General features: G+C 35.9%; 2 protein-coding genes across 4 annotated transcripts in view; one reads left to right on the top strand and one right to left on the bottom strand.

Annotated features, from left to right (window-relative positions):
• WASHC4 (WASH complex subunit 4) overlaps positions 1 to 8,503 on the top strand; it is a 143,127-nt gene extending 134,624 nt beyond the window's left edge. The window contains 4 exon segments of the mRNA XM_037847856.1: positions 2,873 to 2,969; positions 3,621 to 3,817; positions 4,150 to 4,249; positions 6,279 to 8,503. Coding sequence (XP_037703784.1) covers positions 2,873 to 2,969; positions 3,621 to 3,817; positions 4,150 to 4,249; positions 6,279 to 6,346 — 462 coding nt within the window. The 3' untranslated portion in view covers positions 6,347 to 8,503.
• A 5,920-nt stretch (positions 8,504 to 14,423) lies between these two features.
• APPL2 (adaptor protein, phosphotyrosine interacting with PH domain and leucine zipper 2) overlaps positions 14,424 to 16,558 on the bottom strand; it is a 69,035-nt gene continuing 66,900 nt past the window's right edge. For 2 of the 3 annotated variants that reach the window (XM_037847852.1, XM_037847854.1), the window contains one exon: positions 14,424 to 15,603. In XM_037847852.1, coding sequence (XP_037703780.1) covers positions 15,469 to 15,603 — 135 coding nt within the window. In that variant the 3' untranslated portion in view covers positions 14,424 to 15,468. The remainder of the gene's footprint in view (positions 15,604 to 16,558) is intronic. The other variant, XM_037847853.1, reaches the window with a different exon arrangement.

Here is a 16,558-nt window from a genome sequence, read left to right as displayed (position 1 = left end):
TGTAGGTAAGACTAAATCTGATCTCAATGAATGTGGACTAGAATTTTTACTTACTAGCCATGCCGAATAAAAGTTATGTATAGTTAAGATAGAGTCTTATTTGTTAATAACTTTCAGAGAAATCTTAGTGTGATTTAAATGACTTGAGTGCATACCAGTACGTGTTTCTCATATGATCTTTGGGCAGAATTATACCTTTTAGCAGTAAGAGTTATTTTTTTTCTCTACACATTTCTATAATAAGATTTTTTTTTTTTTAAATGGTAAATGGATAGCTCTAAAACCTAAATATACCACCAAGCAGATATAGCTTTCATTACATCTAACTTTTTTTTCAAGAAAACAGTTATTTTGTAACTCATAGTCAGAAACAGATTACCAGGGGCCAGGGTTGGGATAGGGAATGGGGAATTAATGCTAAATTGGTACAGAGTTCCCATTTGGGGTAATAGAAGAGTTTTGGTAATGGATGGTGATGTCCATAGATACTCACAGAGAAAGTGAATTTTCCTTTCTACTTTCTGTAATTACTTTTTACTGTTTCTGTATGTATTTATTGTTAATTCTCTGTCATAACTATGGTGTAATAGAAATGTCCATATTAATCTGATAAGCATCATTTTTCATCTTAAGAAAGTGTCAAACTGGAGGGGAATCTGATGTAGGTGTACTCTGAAACAGTGTAGTTAACTTAGGGTGAATTCCTAGCATATTTCTTTAATTTACAAGAATGATATACTTAAGCCATACATGGTAAACATCAGTGGCACCATTTGTGAGCTTAGAGGAGAGCTTGAAGTTTTAAGGTCAGCTGTCAGAATTCAGTTAGTGGTGGAGAAAACAAAATGGATTAAGAGCACTGTAAAGAAATATAGGACACCATTTTTGTGGTTGAGTTTACATTCTAGTTCCAGAAAAAGAAAATCATAAGTGAGCTATCTATAAAAGATTTAAATAATAGTTGGTAAAGATGTCACAAATATGTGATTAATTGCCAAATGTGTTTAATTGCCAAATAAGTGTTGTAGGCAATAAAAGTAAAACTTTGATATTTTGTTTCCTTATAGGTTATTATAGCACTTACCATACTGTATCAATTATTTTTTAAACAGGTCTCTCTTTATTCATCTAGAGCTGTGCTGTCCATGTGTAGCCACATGTGGCTACTTAAATTTTGATTAAACAAAATGTAATAAAATTAAAAATTTGCTTCTTCAGGAGCACTAGTCAGTCATGTACTGGACTATCACTGCCGACAGCTCTGTGTAGCAGACTGTGCTGCTCTAGAGTATGAACTCTGATGGTATTCTTTTTCTAAATTTTTTATCTGAAGTGCTTAATAATATGGCTGGTGCATGGTAAGCTTCAGTAAATCTTTGTTGAATAAAGTATGATCAGATAAGACATATGGAGGAACTGTATTTTCAAAAGAAGCTCTGTTTTGTTCAGATAGCACTGTTCTGCTATTTGGCCACTCTACTCCTATACCTGGGCATTGTAAGGTAGAGTGGAAGCTCGTGTAAGTGACAACATGGCAGCACTGGGCCAATTAGTATGCTGAGTTCTTAAGGAAATTATCTCAGTTAATTTTCACAACCCTGAGAAAAGGGTACTCTTATTATCTACTTTTACAGATGAGGACGAGGCTCAAAAGGTTAAATAACCCATTTGAGGTCATTCAGCTATTAAGTGACAAAACTAGGATGAAAAGAATACTGTAGTGTGGGTACAGTGTGTAAGTAAGTTTGTGGCAGAGTGTTTAAGGACATGTGAATAGTATTAGGAAGAGTCACGAATTTTGGACTGGGGAATTCGACCTTCATCCAGAAGACACTGATCCTGTATAACCAGGCACAGACGTAGTATATTAGAATGAATTGGGTGGGTGGAAGGAAGGACTGCCATCTTAAGAGTGTGTGTGCTCTGCAGTAAAACCGTAATACTACTATGTCCAAATTTCACTTAGTATGTGACTTCAGTAATTTAGGATAATAAATCTCCCAAGCCTCAGTGTACTCATTTCTAAAATGCAGATAATATTTATTTGCAAATCACATACAAGGCAGTTAGCTAGGGTTAAGCAGTGATTTGGGGTGTTCTAGTTTGCTAATGCTGCCAGAATGCAAAACACCAGAAACGGATTGGCTTTTATAAAAGGGGTTTTATTTGATTACACAGGTACAGTCTTAAGGCCATAAAGTGTCCAAGGTAATACATCAACAGTTAGGTACCTTTACTGAAGGATGGCCAATGGTGTCCAGAAAACCTCTTTTAGCTGGGAAGGCACATGGCTGGTGTATCCTTTCAAAGGCTGTCTCCAAAATGTCTCTGTAAACTGCAGTTCCTCTCAGCTCCTGTGCATTCTTCAAAGTGTCCCTCTTGGCTGTAGCAGCTTGCTCCTTCTGTCTGAGCTTATATAGTGCGCCAGTAATTTAATTCAGACCCATCCTGAATGGGTGGGGCCATGCCTCTATGGAAATTATCCAATCAGAGTTATCACCTACAGTTGGGTGGGTTTCATCTCTATGGAAACACCCAAAGGATTCTAAAATCTAATCCTTTTAGACTAATATGTCTGCCCCCACAAGATTGCATCAAAGATAATGGCGTTTTGGGGGACATAATACATCGAAACTAGCACAGATGGAATGTCCCTGTTTAAAGGACGTGGAAGGAAAAAGAGTCTTTAAGAGAGACTTGTACAGATTTGTGTCCTTACCAAGAAGCTGCATGTATGAGGCAGTTGTTTCAAATCAAAAGGATAGGAACCTAGAAGAGATTCTGTTTATAATTTTTGAAATGTCTGTTTTAGGAACTAAATTTTGAAGTTGTTCTTAGCACAGTTTTTTCCTAATATGTTATATCTTTTTAGACCCTCAACTTTGTAGAACATTCCATTAGTTGCAAGGAGAAATTGAATAAAAAAAATAAAATTGGAGCTGCTTTTACTGACGATGGTTTTGCCATGGGTAAGCTTAATGAAATTGTTTTACCGTTAATTTTATGTTCATTTTATAATGGAGTCTTAGGCATATTTGCTAGAAAACAGGTTTATGTGTTTTTTTATAGATTTGTTTTTCACAAGCAATGTTTAGTTTGTTTTTTTTTTTGGCTGGGCCATCTGACTGGCAGTACTTTTTTCCATCATTTATAACTATCATTGCCCTCTTGGTATTACTAATCCCTTAGTCTAGCTTGACCTAATATTTAGCTTTTGCTTTTGTTATGGTTTTACAGGTTTAGCACTCGTGTTTCGTTTCCTTGGTGTCCCTGCAGCATTCACAGTTGCTGTCCGTTTAGCTTAGGAAGTATTTTTCCACCCTTATAGCCATGTTTCTCCAGGTGATTTTCATGGCCACTTTATTATTTTTTTCTTCCTGGTTGGCTTTATTAGTTGGTTAATTGGTTGTTAAGTTCTTTAAACCTTGGCATCTTTTTTTTTTTTTTAAAGGAGGAAGTAAGCAATGTTGATAAACTGAATTGCCTGTGCTGTAAAGTGTGTAACTTGAAAGATGATTAATTCAAAATGATCAGTTTAGTGCTAGGAGTTATTGGTGAAGGAATAGAATAAAATGTCTGTACTCAATGTATTTTAACTTTGGTGTTGTTAATAACTACAGGTGTGGCTTACATTCTAAAACTTCTGGATCAGTACCAGGAGTTTGATTCACTTCACTGGTTCCAGTCTGTTAGAGAGAAGTACCTGAAGGAGATAAGAGCAGTTGCTAAGCAACAGAATGTGCAGTCAACTAGTCAAGATGAAAAACTACTACAAACCATGAATCTCACGCAGAAGCGACTGGATGTCTATCTACAGGTAGAGGAGAGTAATAGTCAAATAAGCTCTGACTTGTTTTTTGATATCCATTACTTCTTGATATCTGAAAAATATAACCCATTATAGTAGTCTCCATTTTCACAAGTGAGATAAATAGTAGTCAAAAGAGTATTTTTTTAGAATGAATGGTATTCGGAAGCCATTTGACTCAGATCTTGAAAACAGTTGGCTACTTAGTTCAGTTTCTGTATTTATGATTTCTCCCTAAGCTTTTAAAAATAATAAAAAATAGACATTAAAATATAAATACTTTTGATATTTTGCTGTAAATATTTTCACCTTTTATTTTAAAACTTTTTTTATTTACTTAGGAATTTGAATTGCTCTATTTCTCACTGAGCAGTGCAAGAATTTTCTTCAGAGCAGACAAGACTGCAGCTGAAGAAAACCAGGAAAAGAAAGAAAAGGAAGGTCAGTAAGTGGTTTAAATTCAGAAAGACCAGTAAGTCTTTCTCCAGTAGTAGACACTAATGCCTCATTTTATCTCGTCAGACTTCCAGCTTTCTTGTCCTTTTGGAAAATAATATAGAACTAGAAATGTCTTTACAAAAAAGAAAAGGCTGTGTGCATCATATGTGAAACTGAAGAGAAGTTTCCATAGATTATGCATTTCATTTTCTGGTAACCTTTAGGCCCTTATTCAGATTCATCTTAATGTAAATAAAATTTAACAACCTTAGTTTTGCTCTTTCACTCTTTGACCAATATCAGATTGAAAGGAACCAATTAGGTGAGGAACCCTAAATGTGGCTGAAGGCAGAGCTGCTGATGACTAGACATTAACTGAATGAGATGTGACAAGTGATTATGGAGGTATATGGGCTATTGAGTGTCACAGCAAACAGCTTCTTGCTCTCCCTAGCCAGGCCCTGGAGAATTAGAGTGTAGTATAGTGTAGCCATAATAACTGATAGTCATAGCAATGAACTTGAGTCATTAAGGAACTGAATTTTGTCCACCGAATTATATATAGGATGGTAAGAAAGTATTTATGCATTGTAATGCTTGAGAACATGGCACACCTAATTTCCTCATGATACATTTCTCTCAGATTTAAAATTTAAGAACAATTACCTTCCCTGAGGGACAGCTGTTTCCCTTTTATTGTCATGGAAATTATGTAATGCATTTTTCTCTTTCCTCTGCTTGAAAGCTCCACAGCCAGTAGAGCTACTCAGTTGACCCTTACAGTTTCCATGTTTGCTCTTCTTGCTTTTTTAATTATATTTCATAAAATTTTTATGAATCAACTCATAAAACTTACTATTTCATAAAACAAGATGTTTTTATTAATCTTATGTCAGTTAAATTTTAAAATATACTTTTTTTACACTGAGGTGATTCATTTGCATGAACTACTTATATCAACTACCTTATTCCCAGACAATTTGCATAATTAGATGTTACTTATTAGCATATTAGGGCATTTTTGGAATCTAGACTGAATAAGTAGTATGCATGTGCTTGTAAATGACTGAGGCTGTTATTAAATGAAAATTGTATACTTTATGTTTGAGGTCATGATTTCAAGGCTAAGAATATTTAGCAAAGCCTCTTGGAAGAATTTGAATTGAGTATAATCTAAATTGTGAAGAAACTCCATTATTTCCTAGGTTCTTTCTTCTCAGGCAGAATTTTGCCCAGTCCATGTGACTGGAAGAACTGTTTGGATGTATTGGATATTTGCTTTAAGGTCTAAAGCATTAAAACAAAACAAAACCTTCAGTCTCATGGCAATAAGACTTCTTGTTTTGTCCCTTCTTCTTAAGGAATTCTCTAGGGATCTGGTTGACACATATCACTCAGAATGCCTGAGTCGCTTTTCTGTTTTAAGACGCTGTTTCAGCTGAAGGTTGCTCAGAGATGTAGTCACAGTTGCCAGACACATCATTAGGAGACTAAATTATTTGACTAATGTATGTGCACATGACATTTTGTCCAGAAAATCAGCAGTTCATTCTCACAAGCATAATAAAAAGTTTTTTAAAATAAATTATATCTACAAATGGAAAGTTGGTTACTCTGTACAATTTTGGTATGTGAGTTTGTAGCCATGTTACTGAGATTCTTGGCCTGGTTGGGGAAAATGGGCTGGGAGGAACATGCCTTCCTTAGAAGAGGGGTATCAAAATCCCACAGGTGAAAGGTGCTTGTGCAGTTTGAAAGTCTGCCCCAGATGCACTTTGGTCCATTCAACTCTAGACTGCCATTAAAAACCAGTTGAAACATTGTATTTGCATTATTTAGCCTAGATTTTTTTTTAATTAAGGTAAACAAGTATAATTTTTGATATTAGAGAAATATTTGGTGGATGCAGCATTTTCTTACTTTGAAATTTAGCAGCATAGCTGTTTCTTCTCAAATTGTTTTTAAATTCATTTTTTCAAATGAACATAAATACATAAATATGTCCATTGTTATTTTCAATTCCTGCCTTCAGAAGACACTAAAGCAAGCAATGGAGACCTGTCCGACAGTGCTGTGTCTGCTGATCCTGTTGTGAAATGATATTGATGGTATGCATTGCCCATGTGAAATCATCAAAATTGTGTTAATACTGTTGCCAGTGACATGGAGGTTTATAAGCTATTGATAAATTATTTCCTGGGTCACATCTCTGGAAAATATTTAGATATTGCAACTCTTTATGGCAGTGCTCTAAAGTTAAGTCTGTTCTTATTCCAAAGACTACTTTCCAAAGGTTGAGAATGAGATTGGAAAATAGGATTTTTCCTGGACTTTACTTGATTTGAAGTTACAGAAGGGCAAATCCAAATTCCTAAACTGCCACCTCAGATCTCTTATAATCTATGTTAGCATTTATAAATTGTATTTGCATAGGTGTTTCATCCATATTTGTGTGAAGTCATTGGAAATTCAATGCATATAGTATGTATAGCCAGTAAATACATGTTTCAAAAAAAGGAATTCAGCCTCAAATTTATGAAGCATACATATTATTATAAAAGAAATCTATGAAGATGGCTTTGATACTAGAGATGAGGCATAAATGTGTTATGCGCTCTTTATGTACCATAAAAACTGATGATTATTCATTCATTGTTAATTTCTTGTGACTCACAAGAGCTGCTGCTGTCTTTGGGTGAGACGTTTTATAACTAGTTTACATGCTTTGAGAACATTTAATCTTCAACAACTGCTTTAAGATTTATTTAATACTCAAGATGAAAGAAAATTCAGATAATGCCACAGAATCCTGCTTGAAGCTTCAGTTTTGGTTGAAGGCATTATGATTGATAATCCAAGAGTATCAAATGAATTCTTATTTCTAACATTAAGTTTGAATTGAAATCTTGGTTTGGGCAGACTTTTTTTCTTTAAAAATTACAAGTATAATCTAAGACATCAGATTAAATAATAATTGCACTGTGCAGGCTTTTAAAAAACCAACACTGTGAGAATAAAGTTCTAGTAATGAAATCTTTTACTGATTTAAAAAGTGCAGGAAGATTTTGAGTAAATTAAGTTTCTGGCAAGCTACTAGCTTTATTTTTGTCAAAGTTATGCAAGTTGGTAGTTAAAAGGGCTACACATGGCCTGTATTCTTTTAATAAAATAAAATATTACTTTTACAATGAAACAAAAAAAAAAGTTTAAAACTTTAAATATAATACCAATATCCTTTTGGGAAATGTTTGATTTTTTTTCATTGCACTTGTCTGCTCAGCATTTCTTTGGTAAATCTTAGAAGTAATTCTAACGTTCTTTGATTTCCAGTTTTTAGAATGGGTGTCCAGTGCTCTGTCTGTATTCATTGGTTACAGTCAGGGTAACTTTCCCAGCCCAAGGTAAACACTTTCATGGTCGGAAATGTTTTTTTTTGTTTATATGAACATGATGTACAGAATTATGGATAATAGATTAAAGGCATTTAATATTCATAATTCATACTAACTGTAGAAATGGCCCTAAAGCATGCTGCATAATTAATAATTTATATTTTCAAACTTTTCATTGTAAATGGTTTTAATGATCGTGTATTTGATTATATCAAATTAGTCAGCATTTCATAGCAACAGAATTTTTTTCCTTTCTACTCTAAAATCTCCTCCTTTAATTGATAGAAGTTGTAATTAGAAGAGAATCAAATATCGCTTCATTGTCCCCACACACGTAAATTAATTTTTAATTAATACTAGATAAAGTTCATAAACTTACTTCCTGCATACCTACAATTGAGAAGAAAATTACAGATTATTATTTTGCCTTTAGTTAAAAAATAATGTCACTGCAGCCTGGACAAATTACAATAAAGTCACATATTTGAAATAAAATCTCTGAAAAGATTTAAGCATATTTAAGTGGTATTAAACTCCAGAGCTACAGAGCTTGAGTGTATTCACACTTATGTTAATATATACATTTGGATAATGCTATTCCTTGCTAACATATTGGTGTTAGTTTTTTTTATTGTTTCCAGATATACTAGAATTTAAAAATTAATGTGAGTATTTGTTAAATTCACAGAAAACCTAGTGATGTTCAAATTCTCAGGAATTAAGGACTAACCATAATATTGTCAGTTCTAATTAGATTTTGTAAAAGATGGCAAGTTTGTTACCTGTCTTGTGTGCCCCCTTATCCCCTTTCTAAGAATAGAATGCAATATGTATAAACATCAATAAATGTAATTTCAGAAATGTTCATCCCCTGGATTTTTGTTTAAAATGGAATGTCTTAAACCAGTAGACCTTTTTGGGAGTCACCTTTAATCTAATGAAATAAATGGTATTTCTGTTTTTAAAAAATGCCTGCAAACACATAGGCAAAAATTTCAAGTATAAAATGAAGGGGGAATTGGCTCCTCTCCGTGTATCCCAGGTGAAGAACTGTTGTTTCTTTCTTTTATTATATTCTTGATTTTTCCATTGATTGCTCTTTGTAAATAAAAAGAACCTGCATGCGTTTTCTATTTTAAATCCTAACCTTGGGAAGGGACCATTAATTTGCAGTTTAATATGTTTGAAGTAACTGTAGTGCTGTTTGCAAACCTGAGTTGAACTAAAACAATAATATACAAGAGACTTAAGTACTACACTGGGGAAATTGTTTTTGGTAAGGGCGTCTCATTGCTGCTCCTTTTTTCTTAGAGTAAATCTGTCAGAAAGATGAGATAATACTATAACATACCTCATCACCTTATTCTTTTATGCTGGATTTGCTAAATTTAAAAGGTAGACTTTAACTAATTTTAGTAATTTTAGCATAACTATTTTTCCAGCTTCATTTTACAGAAGAGTTTCAGACTGATGGTATTCCTTTTCTTATGGCAGCTTTAATGCTACATTTGTTTTTTTTTAAATGAAAAGTTTTTAGATGTTGGGAATAACTTAATAGGCTGTCAGAGATTTCAAATAAAAGAAAGGAATCCAGAATAAATGGAAATCTGTGGAGATTTAATGAAGTCATAGGACTACACAGTGAACTCAAGAGATGTGGTGGTGGGTCTGTTACAATTTAATTTATATAAATCTGCACCTTTTAAAAACTTTGGCAATGGGATCACATTATTCTCATATTGACTAGGTACTACAGTCCTTTTGCTGTGCTTTCTTTGTGCCCTTTGTTACCTTTTGTGCAGGTTTATATAAAAGTAAATTGTTATATATAGTATATAAAAAATAAAGTTGAACAAGTAAATGAATATTTTTTCTTTAATTCAGTAGTTTGGCTCTTCTTTACCACTTACTTCACTGATTCCTCCATTTCCCATTAGTGGAGATATATTTAGGAATAAAAGAGAAATTGGAGGAATTCAAGATGTACTGTAGGTTGATAAAATTACTGAGTATCAGACTTATCTTCAAACTTGAATTTATTGGGAGAAACATTTGGAGATGGCTTTGTCTCAGATTTTCTCCTGAGGCTCTAATATAGCACACAGTGGTTAGAAGCAAAGACTCTGGAGCTAGACTGTGATTTGAATCCTGATATGCTCCTTACAAGAAAGTTACTTTGCCTCTCGGTGCTTCATTTCCTCAGGCATAAAATGGAGATAATAGTATGTAGCTAAATAGGTTGTTTGAGGATTAAGTTTTTGTAAGGCACTTTTTATATCAATAGACAGTGATTGCTATATGTATTAACTATCTTTATGATTACTCTCACAGGAAGAAACACGCTTGGCATATAAGTGTTAGCTGTTATTATTGCTCTTACTTTTGTAATTGAATAATCTATTTGACTTTTAGTGGATTTCATAAGAACTATTCCTTTTTAAATAACTCAGCTAAGTGTGGATATGTAAAGAAGGTTCTGCTCTTCCCTAAAGAAGATGGTCAGGCAGGGTATGATGGCTAAAGAATCATTGGCAACACTGGGAAATGAAAATTGGTGAGGACAGCCATCTTCTAAAGAGGTCCCATTTTCCACCCTATTCCACTTGTCATTTACATGGCACTTGTTAATTTTGTAGAGTCCTTTAATGTGCATTAATAATTTGTAGAGTCAAAATGTGCAATAATACACAGTTCAGTAAGTTGAGAGAAAGGAAAGTCACCTAGTTTCTTAAATTAAAATTATTAAAAAATATGCCATACATGCAAAGCAGTGTAGTATGTATGTACTGTTCAAAGAGTAAAAAGAAAGAACACTTGGGTAGCCTCCGTGCAGGTTAAGAGCCTGTACCCACTACCGTAGAAGCGCCCACTGTTCTTGTTGCATCTTTTCATTTGGTGAAACCACTATGTGGGATTCTGTAGCGATCATACCCTTGTTTTTCTCAGTTTAACAATTTTTTATTTTCCTAAATAATATGGTAATTTTTCATTTTAACAATTATAAATGGAATCTTACTGTAGGCTTTTATGACGTCTTTCATTCATTAGATTTGAAATTCATCCATGTTGATGAATGTATCTATAGTTCATTTATTTTTACTTCTCTAGTAGTCTGCTACATGAACACATAGCAATTTTATCGTTCTACTGTTGATGACATTTGGGTTATTTTTGAATTTGTGATACTATGAAGAGTGCTGCTGTAAGCACTGTACATGTCTCTGGGTACATGTGTTAAGAGTTTCTCTAGGATTTGTAGCCATGAGAGAAACCACTAGGTAATAACATGTGCACTTCCAGGTTTACTAGATACATGCTGCTGTTACCAGTGGAATTTCACAGCACTGGAGTTGCTGCTTGTGCCAGTTTGAATGTATTATTGAATGTATTATGCCCCCCAGAAAAAGCCATATTCTTTGATGCAATCTTGTGGGGCAGACATAATAGTGGGGATTAAGTTGGAACATTTGGATTAGGTTGTTTGCATGGAGATGCACCCCACCCAACTGTAGATGATAACTGATGGGATATTTCCATGGAGGCATGTGGCCCCACCCATTCAGGATGGGCCTTGATCAGTGGAGCCATAAAAACATGCCTTCCCAGTTAACAGAGGTTTTCCGGACGCCATTGGCCATCCTCCAGTGAAGGTACCCGATTACTGATGTGTTACCTTGGACACTTTATGGCCTTAAGACTGTAACTGTGTAGCCAAATAAACCCCCCTTTTTATAAAAGCCAATCCATCTCTGGTGTTTGCATTCCGCAGCATTAGCAAACTAGAACAGATTTTGGTACCAGAGAAGTGGGGTGATTTTGCTGCTGAGTTTGCAAATACCAAACATGTTGGAACGGCTTTTTAAATGGATAATGGGGAGTTTCTGGAAGAGCTGTGAGGAGCTTGATAGAAAAGGCCAAAACTGCTTTAAAGAGACTGTCTGTGGAAATATGGACTCTAAAGATACTTCTGACGAGGCCTTGAACAGAGGTGATCAATGTGTTGTGAACTGGAAGAAAGGCAATCCTTGTTTTAAAGTGGCAGAGAATTTGGCAAAATTGAGTCCTGGTGTCAGATGGAAGGAAGAATCTGGAAGCAACAACCTGGAATACTTAGCTGAGGAGATCTCCAGACTACGCGTGGAGGATGTATCCTGGCTTCTCCTTGCAGCTTATAGTAAAATGCGAGCAGAGAGAGATAAACTTAGAACTGAACTCTTGGGTTCAAAGAAACCAGAAGTTGATGGCTTAGAAAATTATGGGCTTCCAGTGGGTGGAATCCCAGAAGCTACAGCCCAACATGAGGATGTAACCAAACGTGGAACCCAGCCGCCATTTCAGTACAAGCCAAGATTGGAGATGGAATTATCCAGAAAGGATTTGTGGAAAGTCCTATTGTCTGGCGGCTTTGACCCCTGTGTGCTTCATGCAAAGCCAACAGAATTTTTGCGAGATCTTTATAGACAGAGCCATTGTCGGTCAGGACTGGAGGAGACAGATAAGGAAAAAATTGAAGGAAAAATTTCTTCAAAGACAGAGGCCATGGAGGTTGAGGTCTGGAGTCAAGAGGCCTTGGGCTAGGAGAGCGAAGCAGCCCACACGCATGGAAAGGGTGTTTGCCCTGGAGGTCGAGGGCGGGCCTTCCACCTCGATGCTCAGGAAATGTCCTGCCACCCAAAGCCCCAAAGAGGGTGGAGCACATTCCCACGGAATTGGGGAGAGCCTGGCTGCCACCACACTGTTCTGAAGGGGTTGAGCGTGTGCCCCGGAGATGGAAGGGAATCTGGGAGCTGCCCCGATGTTTGAGGAGGGTGGGGCCAAGAAGGTGGTCTCCCCAATGTGTGAATATGTTGGAGCACTCACCCAAGCGTTTGGAGAGGAAAGGGCTGCCACAAAGGCCCTTAGGAAGGGTTAGACTCCCACTCTCAAGCCCCAAGGATGCAACATGTTCTGTAAATGACTCTCAGACTTTGAAATCTAATGGAGTTTGTCCTGCGGGTTTTAGGAACTGTTTTGGTCCTGTTAACCCTGTTTTCCTTACTCTTTCTCCTTATGGCAGTGGGAATGTTTATCCTATGAATGTCCCTCCTTTGTATACTGGAAGCATATAACTTGTTCTAAGTCCACAGATCCAAAGCTAAAGGAAAAGTATGCCTTAGGACTGAGCACGCCTATATTTGATTTTGATGGGATCTTGTACTTAACTGTTGTTACTGAAATGATTTAAGTTTCTGTGGTATTGTGGGATGAATGTATTTTGTATTTGGAAAGAATATGTTTTTCTGGGGTCCAGGGGGTGGAATGTACCGTTTTGAATGTATTATGTCCCCCAGAAAAAGCCATATTCTTTGATGCAATCTTGTGGGGCAGACATAATAGTGGGGATTAAGTTGGAACGTTTGGAGATGCGCCCCACCCAGCTGTAGATGATAACTGATAGGATATTTCCATGGAGGCATGGCCCCACCCATTTGGGGTGGGCTTCGATCAGTGGAGCCATATAAACATGCTGACTCAAAGAGAAGGAAGTCAGTGCAGCTGTGAGTGACATTTTGAAGAGGAGCAAGCTTGCTAGAGAGAAATGTCCTGGGAGAAAGCCATTTTGAAACCAGAACTTTGGAGCAGACACCAGCCACGTGCCTTCCCAGCCAACAGAGGTTTTCCAGATGCCATTGGCCATCCTCCAGTGAAGGTACCCGATTACTGATGTGTAACCTTGGACACTTTATGGCCTTAAGACTGTAAGTGTGTCGCCAAATAAACCCCCTTTTATAAAAGCCAATCCATCTCTGGTGTTTTGCATTCCGCAGCATTAGCAAACTAGAACACTGCTGTTATCAGTTGTTCCATCCATATCAGCACTCTTGTTGACTGACTTTATCTAGTGAATGTTAAAATACTGTTTTCGTGTGGTTTTAATTTGCATTTCCCTGATAATTTTGAGATTGGACATATTTCTATAATTTACAAGCCCTTTGTATTTTCTATTCTTTGAAATGCCTTCATGATCCCCTTTTGAGTAATTTGTCTTTTTCTTATGAATTGTAGTATTATATATATTTTTATATAAATATATATGTGTGTTGTGTGTGTGTGTATGTGTGTGTGTGTGTATATATATGTTCTGGAATCTAATTTTTTGTTTATCGGGGGTGTTTGCCAATATCTTCTTCGATTAATTTTGTCTTTTTAGTCTCTATATGATATTTTTTGATGAACAGTTCATTTTAATGTGCAGAATTTTAGCCTTTTCCTGTTTTCTTTGATTTGCATGCTTTGTGTCTTAGTTAAGCTACACATTTATAGTGCCTAAAACTTTAATTTTAGTTTCCAACCTAATAATTGTTCAGGACTTGAGATTCCTTCCCTCCTCCCACCCCAAACAATTCTAAACAGGGCAGAAAAAAAGTTCAGGACTGTGGCTCTTGCAACCTGTTTGTTAGAGAACTCATTGGTGTCATATAGTTATGATATCTGAATTCATAAACATTGATCTCTGATGGGGTTCAGATTAAATAAGTGGAGCCTTAAAACATTAACCTAATTTTGGGTTCCAAGAGTTGTTTTATGAATCTACCATTTCAAAAAGGAGAGAAACTGCACCTTTTAAAAACTTTGGCAATGGGATTACATTATACCACTTGTGTTAAATAGATTTTTTTAATAGCATGTCCCTTTTGCTGTGCTTTCATTGTGCCCTGGATTTTTAGAAATTAACTGTTAAAGCTACAAAACTGACTTTAGTTCTTTTTCCCAGTTCTAGAAAATAACCACAAAAAGCAAAGAAAGAAACAGGATGATAGTCTTTATTTGCTAGCATTTATTGCTAGGTTAATTTATTACAGAGAATGATACTCTGTTGAATGTGGTTACAATTAAACACACTGTACCAATTCAAGATCATTATACTTAGCTGCTTATTTTCACAGGTAGGAGGGAATGGTGTGGCATAACTCAAGTGGGCTGGGATGGCAGGAACCGGATATGTCAGGGTAGAAAGAGGAATATACCAAACCTCACGACCAGCTGTGCTTCAAGTGAGTTTTAAAATTAATTGGTCCCTTCCTTGAGGAGGGTCTGGCTCAGAAGAAACAGGAATTGGTAGAGCTGCACCCTGTCCACAGTGATCAACCACTAAAAATAATCATATCTAAAAGGACCCTATGCTTCTGAATGCTGGCTCATTAAGGTTTAATGTAAAATTCAACATCTTTTGTGGTACTAATCTGCTCATCTTTTTATTGTATGATGTCTGGAACAGTTATCAAAACTAGACCTGTATCTCTGCTAGTTTTTGGGCCTCAAAGCAATGCTCTTCACCTAACTGCACAGATTAATGCCATTAGGTCCAATTATGAGACGAGCTGGATTATAAATACACAATTTTCAGAATGACAGGCACTTAAAGCTCATTAAGTAAAATACAAAAATAGATTATATTAATAGGAAATATTTAGTGTTTATCAAATTGTAAATCCAGGCTTTTGCCATTTTTTAAAAAAGGATACTAGAAACTGAAAAGAGATGACATTCAAATAAAGTGAACAATGCATTTTTCATAATTTTTGTTTTGAGCGCTGAACAATGCAATCTAAGAAAAGGACTTACCACAAAGCACCTAAAATAACATTTGTAGATGAGTAGGAATGTGTTGTCAACCATTTCTTACTGTTTCCCTCCCAAGTCTCAGTATCAAGGCATCGAGAGTACATTCCACAAATGATTGTCAGCATTCTGAAACCAGGTTAGTGTGCCTGTGTATCAGAGAAGTTGAAAACCCTTAAGGAGGTAGCTCTCCTTCCTTTGTGCTCTTCCCCCAAAGGCGCAATTGAGTTATGCTTCAGATTCTGCGCCTCTATTTTCACTTGGACTTCCATCACTGTCATCTGGTTGATCACTTAATAGTACAAATTTTCCATCATTGGTTAGTGGTACGGACAGCATTAATTGAGCCAGTGCTTCTGGATCCTGAAGTTATGAGAGTTTAAGAGGAAAAAAGAAAAAGCTTAAGATGTACTTAAAACCCTTTTGGCTTGCCTTTTGGTATCTTCTGTAATTTAGCCTAATTCCTCCTAACTCTTGTTTATTTGTGCTTTCAGGTAGATCTCCTTGTTTCCCTGGGGAAAAAACAACTTTTACTGCTTCTAGAATCTAGACCAAGATTTTCCTCTCAGCCAAAATATCATTTACATAGCTAAATCTTAATTGTCTTCCCAAGAGTCCATAGAGGAACCTCCTTCATAAAAACTTGTCTTCAATATCTTTTAACCCCCTTTTCTTTTCTCATTTTTAATCTATACCAGGAGTCAGCAAACTATGGCAATTTGGCTCACCAGTTGCTTTCATAAATAAAGTTTTCTTTTATTTACTTAATATTTGTTTATTTAGAGCCATGCCCATTCATTTACATATCATCTATAGCTGCTTTTGTGCTCTAACAGCAGAGTTCGGTAATTGTGACAGAGATGGTATGGGCTGCAAAGCCTAAAAGCTTTTGGCCCTTTACAGAAAACGTTTGCTAAACCCTGATCTAGCCCATTAAATACTAACTAGCAGTGCTTGTTATTATCTCATATATGTTGGTATTGGTCCTTGGTCCTCCTACCCTCCCTAATAGACAAGAACTCTACCATCTGTTATGGGAAGCCACTAGCTATGTGTTGCTGTTTAAATTTAAATTAAAATAAAATTAAAAATCCAGTTAATTAGTCACACTAGCCACATTTTAATCTGCATATTAGTGCAGATATAGATCCCTTCCATCACTGCATGAAGTTCTTAGTGGACAGTGCTCACTGAAAGGTCCATGGAGGCAGCGACTGTGAATTTGTTTTGTTCACTGCTTTAATTGCAGGGTTTCTCTTATGAAAACTAGGCTCTCAGATATTAGTTGGAAGGATGAAAGACTGTAAGCTACTGAAAG

Source organism: Choloepus didactylus, chromosome 8 (assembly GCF_015220235.1).
Source record: "Choloepus didactylus isolate mChoDid1 chromosome 8, mChoDid1.pri, whole genome shotgun sequence".
Lineage (NCBI taxonomy): Eukaryota > Metazoa > Chordata > Mammalia > Pilosa > Megalonychidae > Choloepus > Choloepus didactylus.
This window is presented reverse-complemented; position numbering and strand designations above follow the sequence as displayed.